The 9,220-nt window shown below is 38.3% G+C and overlaps 1 protein-coding gene across 1 annotated transcript; it reads right to left on the bottom strand.

The window, feature by feature from the left end:
- Positions 1-7,181: 7,181 nt before the first annotated feature.
- Positions 7,182-8,904, bottom strand: LOC114519710. Its single transcript, XM_028539882.1, has 2 exons — positions 8,771-8,904; positions 7,182-7,754 (listed from the first exon to the last, which is right to left on the bottom strand). The coding sequence occupies exons 1-2, from the start codon at positions 8,795-8,797 to the stop codon at positions 7,182-7,184; spliced, it is 600 nt and encodes a 199-aa protein (XP_028395683.1). The 5' UTR covers positions 8,798-8,904.
- Between the last annotated feature and the right edge of the window lie 316 nt (positions 8,905-9,220).

Raw genomic sequence — 9,220 nt, 5'->3', positions numbered from 1 at the left:
AAAACGCAACCACTTAAATATGCTAGAACATTAATACAGCTCTAAAGCGCAATAGATAAGCACCTCTGGGAATTGAAAATCTTAATCCTTCATTTAAAATGCCAAAAGTCATTTTAGCTGAACTACGGTGCAAACCCGAACAGTATTAATATTCTTGCATTTTTTTTGAGACACCCTGTGAAATTCATATTGTTCTTTGATCACAATAGGTTTTGGGTCTAGATGAAAAAAATCTCCTTTGTTTGTGCACTCGACTTATTTACTAACAACATGCAGGGTGTCCCGAAAAACCCCAAAACTATTGAAATCACCACCTATTGTAAAAATTTGAATGCTCGTGGGGATTAACGCAACTTATAAAATGCTAAATAGGACCACAAAGATTTAAAATTTGCTTGAGAAGAAGGACATGTCGAGGTCATGGTGCTTGAGTTGTAAATTTAAATATTGTCCATATTTGTAGTGTCTTATAAATGTAAATATTGTTGTACTAATTACTAAAATTCATTTGTGGATACAAACATATTTTATTGTCTTCATGCATAAAAATGCTTATGTCAGACATTTATCCACTTGTGGGTCACAACCAGTGGCGTAGCCAGCCCGACAATTTAGTCATGCTATGCTAATATTTGGTGTTCATCGACTGTGAAAACAATGAATTTCTAAAGAAATGAATAACGATAATAACATAAAATTTGCATAGCATGACTAAATCTTCAGGCTGGCTACGCCACTGGTCACAACAGAGTGCTTAGGTATTCAAACTCCAGCTATTACATTGTTATGGGTGATTTCAATGGTTTTGGGGTTTTCCGGGATATCCTGTACAGTCAAGACAATTGTGCATGGCGCCACAATGCAATTACAGCCTCAAACGCCAGAGACCATGCAAAGGCCTTTTGTGTTGTTATAAATAAAGTAGATATTCTAAATATTAATTTCTGTCTTTTTTATGCACCCTGTACATGCAGTAATATATCAATCATTTGACATACCCGGTGACCTGTCGTCTATTGTTAAGTTTAGGGTCATGAAACCTGCAGCACTGTTCATACTTTTGTCCTACGAATCGAGGATTCCTTTATCTGAGGTTGCTAGTGCGCAAAATGCTTTGTACGTCGGAACATAAATCAGCTGATGTTAGATTAGCATTTTTCTTTCCCTACTGATCAAATACCTGCAGGCCTCTGTCAATCTTTTCTCAGCTCCATCCAGTATTTCCTCTTTAAAAATACGGTGCTGATTTGCATGAAAATACCGTTAAATTATAAGTTCAGATGTAAACCAGGTTTTTTCTTACCCTAAACAATGTATAGGTCAATTATGACTTAAGCCGGTTTTCCACTAGCGATATTTTTCGCGTGAAGCGACATTTTACTTTTGTTTCAGAGCTCTCAACTGCAACCATCTGGAACAAATTGCTCAAATACAAAGGAATAAAGTCGCTTCGCGCGCGAAGAATATCGCTAGTGGAAAACCGGCTTTGAAACCCGTTAAACGTAGGCTAAAAACGCTCCGTTATGAAATCAGTTTATAAACTATGTTTCACAGGCTAATTTCTTTTCAAATGCATTGTCTTTACAGGTCTGTTTACTCTATTTACTCTGTTAACATGAATATATGAATATGTGCCCCCCCAATTATCGTCTCCCCTACGCCACTGCTGGTACTTGTCACAGAGATGTCTTTATAAAACGAGCCTTCTTGAGTCAACGTAAGATTTGGATCTTGGTACTCGCCTCAACGCCCGAAACATGTTCTCTCTGCATGTATCTACTGCTTGTAATACGCTAACGTATAGCTAAATGTCCCCAAAATGCTCTATGTTGAATGCAAAGTTAATTATAATGCAAATTAATTATGCATGCTACACTGTCTCGCTGTTGACCCGGCACAAAGCGACACTCAGAGTCAGAGGCATTTATTTGTTTGTTGTTTGATGATCCGTTGCTGGAAAGTCATCTTTGGCCCCAGAGTCGATCCAAGAGAAAATGTTTTATATACTGAATATATTCCTTTATGCCTCGCTATTCATCTTGACAACTGGAGACAGTTGCCCGCAGCGATATCCATCAAATTGTAAATGTTTTCCTAACTCGAAGCTCGTATCTTGCGAGAATATGCAAGCAACAACGACGTTTCCTCGAGGTGTATTCAACAACGATACAAAATGGTTGATAATCGAGAAAAGCAGCATCACAAATCTCACTAAAGACGACTTCATAGGTCTTCCTGTCTTGGAAAAGCTTGACATGAGCGAAGGAATCTTGAATTACATACAAGACGGGACATTTCAGGAGCTTTTGAACTTAAAATATGTTTCACTGAAAGACAATAAGCTCGCGTCTTTCGTGCCTGGAATATTTGCAAATCTCTCGAAATTAGAGCTCGTTCACTTGAGTAAAAATCCCTTTGAATCCCTGCCAGATGGCATCTTTGAAAACAGTCCGTTAAAGAAGCTATATATTACGCATTCTAAGCTGAATTCAACGGGATTAAACGGCATCGGCAGCGGAGGTGTGACCAAAACCATTACTGAGCTGCATGTAGATTACTCAAACATACCTCGTTTGGCAAAGAATCAGTTCAGTGGCCTATCAAATTTAGAAAAAAATCGGTTTGCTTTCCTGCAATATTCAGTATATCGGTGCAGATTTCCTGCAGGGGACAAAGGTCAAAATTGTTGATTTATATAGCAACAATATCGTTCAAATAGACCCGGATGCTATGAGTGGAATTACGATTGAATGGTTTGATTGTAGATATTGTGGTCTTACTACAGAGAAAGTGTTTGGGAATGATAGTTTTTTGCTAAAAATGACTTCGCTTGAACGGTTAGATCTCGGCCACAATGAAATCACACAGGTTCCGAAAGGCGCATTTGAAGGGCTGACAAAACTGACCACTTTGTTGCTATTTTATAACAATATATCAACCATCGAGGAAAATCCATTCACCGAACTGAAACTGGAATCTTTTGGCATACAAGAAAATCCATTCAACTGCGATTGCCATCTTGCTTGGTTTCATAAGTATGCACTGGTTGAAATTGGTAATGACTTGACCGGCAAGGATGTTCTGAAGAAAATGAAATGTGCATCTCCTAGCAACCTAGCTGGCAAAATATTTCCTGATCTGAATGCGAGCCAGTTCTGCTGCACCCCAACCAAAGGTTCTGCTCCTGTTTGTGGCAACGATACTAGCAAAGCAATGACACTACGACCAATTATTAGCATGTTGCTGATGCCGTATTGCTTAATATTTTTATTTACTATTTTCCCACCATGGTGATAACATGAATAATGAACGTTTTAAATCACAGTGTGTTTCAATTAAAATGGAAGTGAATTCCGTGTGTGAACAATCGGTTTGTTTGCAAAATATGCAACGAATTGCTGGTTAAGATTTTGAGGGTATACTGTATATCATGTATTTATTTCAACTTGGGGTGTATTTAAATAATACTTTTTTATGAATCATTATGTGTTCGAAGGTGGTCATAGTAACATAAAAGCATATGCAATTGGAATATGAATGTTTGGGATATACCATGATGTCTTAATAGAAATATAGAATATAGACGTAGAGAAAAACAGCACATATATAGCTGGACCGGTTGTTCAAAGTTGATCAGCTTAAACGGTGGAGAGCAGTGACGTAGAAATGCGCGTGGGGGGGGGGGCGATATTGCATATATTCATGTTAACAAACTGTAAAGACAATCGATTTGAAAATAAATTAATTATGCACAACATGAATAATACATGCATGAATATATGCCCCCCACCCCCCAAAATGTCGTGCCTCCTACGCCACTGCCGTCTGCCAGATAGAGAATATGAAAAAAAAACCCAGCAAAATAAGTCCGGCTAGAAAACTGCGATCGCAGTTTGATCCAAGAATGAATCCAAAGAATATTATGGCCAGCGACAACAATGGTACCTTTCGGCATGCAAAAATACTCTGCGCCGTGTGCCGTCCCTGATATGGGGCATACTGATTATATACGCATTTTGAATCCCTCCAAAAAACCTGCCATGTTGTATTGAGCACGTGTCGCGTTATACAGAATAAAGGAACGTACACAGAAGGACAACTCACCCTGCTCAGAGCATGACTCGCAATATTATACACTGGCGGTCAAAAAGAACTGCTCAAATGTTGCTATTATCGTATGTAACAGGAATCGTGACAATCAATCTTTTATTGTAATAGCGGTCAAAAAGAACTGTTTAAATACAAATTGATAAAAAAGATGCGAATATAGGAGAGAGCTTCATAGGCATTTTGGATAATTCTCTTATCCCAAGCGATATTTCAACAATATAATGCAACCTGCCACACCTCCAAGACAGTCAAACAATGGTTTCAGGAAGAGGGAGTGACAGAAATGGATTGGCCTGCACAGTCAAAAGACTTAACCCTATTGGAAATCTGTGAGACAATGTCAAGGGGATAGTGCAAGAAAGGAATTAATTCATAAAGCGTCCATGATTTATGGGTTGCTGTAAAGACTGTCCATGCATAGGATGAACTTCTTTTGACCGCTAAGATTACCACCTTAACAGAAAGTATGCCACGCCGGTGTAAGGCCGTCATCAATTATAAGGCCAAAGGAGGGTCAACAAAATATTAATATTTCATCTAGCTTAGCATGCAATCTAGTCTGCAGTTCCGTTAATTAGTCACACCCATACCCTTCCCGGATGTATCCTTTTTATCGCCAAGATAGAACCTGGTCTAAAATAGTAAAATGCCCCAATCCTTACAAAAGCTACAAAAGAGACAACATGCTAATATAAGGTAGCTGCCTTGTGAAATTATCTGTTCAACAAATTGTTCTGGCTCAAAAAGGCTGCCAGATACCCGCGAGCACTCACGGAACGGGATAAAAAGGAAAGTACCTGGGCACGAGATAGTGAAGAAGCCCCCATACTTATCTGATGATTGAGCTTCCTAGAAGAGAGGGCAGAAAGGGGTGGCAGACAGACAAGCGTCAAGGCAATTGAATTTATGAAGTATAGTTTAGTCTTGGTGTGATTAATCTTTAGTTAATCTCACAACTTCTTTGTAATACTAGTAATTGCAACTAACTCGAACATGTACCATGCTCGATCGTACCAAGTGCTTTAATTCTATCACATGACCCCTGTTAACTTAAATGGTTTATTTCACTTAATATATACAAACATGTGTTCAAAAAATAAAGACGACATATTGTCAACGTATCTCAAACGTTTCTCGGTCACGTGTCCGTAATTATCTATATCCCTCAATATCAATGTTTGTTCTAATATACTCATATATAATGATTTTTGGCACTTCACTCGATGCAGGAATATTCTAGTGGTTTAAAGTGTCTTAATTTCGAGTGGTACTATACACACTTCAAATTCAAGCCAAGAACAGTTGGAACAGGAACAGAATATAAATATGCATATATCAACAACCCCGAGGTAGGAGATCCCATGAGATAGCACAGCGCATGCGCAGGTTCATTGCACGTGTTGTGCGGGTTCGCGAAAGACACACGAACAAATTTTTTGTCGGTTTTTCAATGAAACATCGGCTTTAACGCAGTTAAATTGGAAGTTGTTGGAATCAAAGAATAAGCAAATCGAATATAGAGGCCTGGTATGGTATGAACACACTGAAATGTTTGCCCAAGTGCACTTATTACTCATACCAAATTTCATTTAACTACGAACTTCTTTCACCTGTGGGAAGTTAAGGTACGTTCACACACAACGATTAATCGGGCCGATTTCTGGTTCTGCTGAATGATAATGGCGATTGCTGTCATTTGGTTATGTCGTCAGATGACGTTTACTGCGAATTTTTTCAAATGTCATTTATGTAAACCCCAACCGGACCGATTAATCGTTGTGTGTGAACGTACCTTTAGACTTTCTTCTGTATAGTCTGCGGTCATGACAACGATATGAACACACTTAAATGTTTGCCCAAGTACACTTTTTACTAGAACCAAATTTCATCTAATTACGTTCTGTCACCTGTGCGAAGTTAGACTTTCTTCTTTTTGCTGCTATCTCAAGCACAACCAGTGACGTCATAACTCAAAATACAAAAAGTGCGATAACTTGGGAATGAGTTGAGATATGAATGAACTATAGCTGTCATTTTTCATCATTTTGAAGATACGTTCAAATAATGCAATAAAATATTGGGTAAAATTTCGTTTCATAACCAGCTTTCTAAAAACATTCTCTCATCCTCAAAAGCGTTGAATTCCATACAAGTGGCTCTCTACCAATCAATTTTGTGCTTCGTTTCCATATGATGAACCGCAATTCTGTTCGCCACGTCTTGTTTCTCTGTTGATCGCTTATGTTCTTTAATGCGAGAATCGAGAGTACGTCCAGTTTCACCAACATAAGTTGCGGGGCATTCACTTTGTAAACTGTTCACGCGGACGTCAATTTGACGCAACATAAAACTGTAAATTTGCAATTGTAATATACGTCTTTGATAATGGCTTTCGTGTAGCAAGCCGAAACGTCAGAATTAATAATAAAAAATTTAATCTGGATGATCACACAATAAATTAATGAAAGACCCCGGATTCAAGCCACACAGATATTGTTCTTTGTTATTTATTCCTAAAGTAGTTACAATCGGGTTGCAAGTGATACCCACTAAATAGCTACTACATAGATGCAGTCAAACTAGATATATTGTCTTGCTTTTACGCTGTTTCTAGTTTAGACCGTTTAAATTTGTTAAGTGATTTTAAAAGCCATGCTTTAGTCCTTGGTCTCTTCGTAAGTTGCTTTCAAGCCCCATGTAGAAAATCCTTTCCATAGTCCGCTTGACGTCTTCCCAGATTTGAAGTAGATTGTATAAGGAACATCCATCTTGGTCTCGTTCACCACTGCGTTACAAACAACTGTGGAATGAGGTCCTGCCATAACAGGAAACTTAGCATAATACTTTTTGGCATTTGAACCGGATGTTCCCCAACTGTGGGAGAGAACCGGTCACAACGACATTCGCTTCTCCTTCGCCCACCATTGGAATGCCACATTTAAATTTTGTTCCAACGGAAATTGTTGCCCCAGCTTGATGCGAAAATGAAAAACTTTTGGTAATTGTCTCATCAAACCAGAATTCCATACTCTGGTTGATAGTACTGGCGTTATGATTTGTCTGTTTTGCGATTACCTTCGGAGTCGTAGAAAGCATTTTGCTTCGTCAACTTTGTATTCGACACGGATTATCTCATCATCATTTATTATCTCATCATCATTTAAAACAAGAACTTCAAAATCGTGAATGCGGTGCTCCTTGCTACCGTAGGGGATGCATGCTCCCTTAAGATTCCCATCGTATTTCTTATCCACTCCAACTTTTCCAGGAATCATCTTTCCTGCAACTACGCCCCTTGCATGGTATGAAGGACCTCCATCGTAGCCTCCTTCCATAGCATTTTTTGGTGGCTTGTCACCAGTTTTGCATCTCACATAGGATGTTTTCAATGTTGATGTGAGCACCTCGAATGTGTGGACGCGGTGCTCTTTTGATCCGTAAGGAATGCACGCCCCTTTCAAACCGCCATTTCTAGGCGAATCTACTCCGACCTTGCCTGGAATATTTTTCCCAGAAACAATTCCTCTCCCGTGGTAAGATGGTCCGTTATCATATCCACCTTGAACAGCATTTGCTGGCGGTGATTGCCCTGTTGAACATAGGACATATTTGACAGGACTCGGAGTTTCAACTGGTTTCAATAACTGTTAAGGAAAAAAAATCAAATTTCAATGAATCCTAGCAATGAATTACGTTATTAAAAACAACCCTGTTGGAGATCTATTCCTCCGACACTGTAGTTTATACTTCGCCTATAGCTAGATAGTCAATTAATGGACGACAAATTGTAGCTATTATTGGAGCAATCGCCGGCACCGTAAATATCATGCATGAATGCGCATTATTTTGAATGTATTATGCAAGCTTTTTCAGACTTAGTTCCCCATACTAACATTCCTTCACTGTTCTTTTCTACAAAATAATATACATATTTTGCTCTTTTCTGCGGCTCAACTTTACCCCACTTCAGTTAAACAAAACTGGATTTACATGAGCCGTTTGTATGCTTCAAGTCTTTGGTCTTGATATTTTTAAGTACATAGTTCCAAAAAAACGTTATTTAAGTTTAGTACTTTTCCCTAAATATTTTTTGCTGTGCAAAATCACGAAATTTGCTGCAAAAGGGAGGTAAATGGGGTTAGGCGAGTGCGAAAACGTTCTGATTTTTAAAGCGAGTGATTTTTTACTCCATGCATAAATTGACACGACACGGATTAACATTTTAAACAAGTTTAAGACCGATTTCCATTTACTGTTAAAACGCCGTTCTGTTGACTACGATATTTCAAATCTTAAGACAACCTTAACCTATATATATATATTCGACGTGAATTTCTATTTCATTCAGTTTTATAAATTGACTGATCGAGGTGATCAGTTTTCATATTTACTCGATCTAATCCACTCTTGGTCTGGTGTTGTATTAACTTTGTTTCTTTGTTATATGTTTGTTATGTTGTGCTTTGTTGTTATGTTAAGTAATTATTCGGTCCGCGGTAATTGGCAACTAGCTGTTGCGGCTCCCGTGTCAATTTATTGTTATTACATTGGCAAAGTTATTAAATTAAGTGCTACATGGTGTTCTTGGTGGAGTGGGAAAATTTAAAAACAAACAACTAAACAAGAACAAAAACAGTCCTTTAATGGTTGACTTTCTTACCTCCTCCTCCGACTTGTCTAGAGACATTTGGATAAATGGAAAAACGTGGATAAATTTCTCCCAGAATTTTGGACCTGAAATTAAAGATAAAACAACTATCAGTTAGGAAGAGCAAACTAAGAGTATTTGAAGACATTCTCGCATCAAAAGTGTGCAGAAAAGCTAAAAAATAAAGACGATAGGCGAACAAAACGCTGCGTGCTTTACGCTTTCAATTAGCAAATTTCGGTAACAGTCTGATCAAAATGATGTCGTGGTTTCAAAGTCAAACATTTACACCACGATTTTGCATCCCACCGTGCAAGTTGCGACTTGCGACCGGTGTCACAATGATTTGGGTTTCCCCGTGAAATCTGTTTCCCTCGGAATAAAATCAGCATAAGAATAAGAATAAGACTATAAGAATAAAAATAAAATCGGAATAAGATCGGGTGTGGCCAGGTAGGGGTG

Source organism: Dendronephthya gigantea, unplaced genomic scaffold (assembly GCF_004324835.1).
Source record: "Dendronephthya gigantea isolate DGI-Jeju-01 unplaced genomic scaffold, DenGig_1.0 000014F, whole genome shotgun sequence".
Lineage (NCBI taxonomy): Eukaryota > Metazoa > Cnidaria > Anthozoa > Malacalcyonacea > Nephtheidae > Dendronephthya > Dendronephthya gigantea.
Note: the sequence above shows the minus strand (reverse complement) of the source record. Positions and strands in the feature narration are given on the sequence as shown.

Coding starts and splice junctions, on each gene's coding strand:
- LOC114519710 (XM_028539882.1), bottom strand. CDS start 8,797: ATGTCTCTAGACAAGTCGGAGGAGGAG. Junction 7,755..8,770: donor TAGACAAGTCGGAGGAGGAG/GTAAGAAAGTCA, acceptor TTTCCTTAACAG/TTATTGAAACCAGTTGAAAC.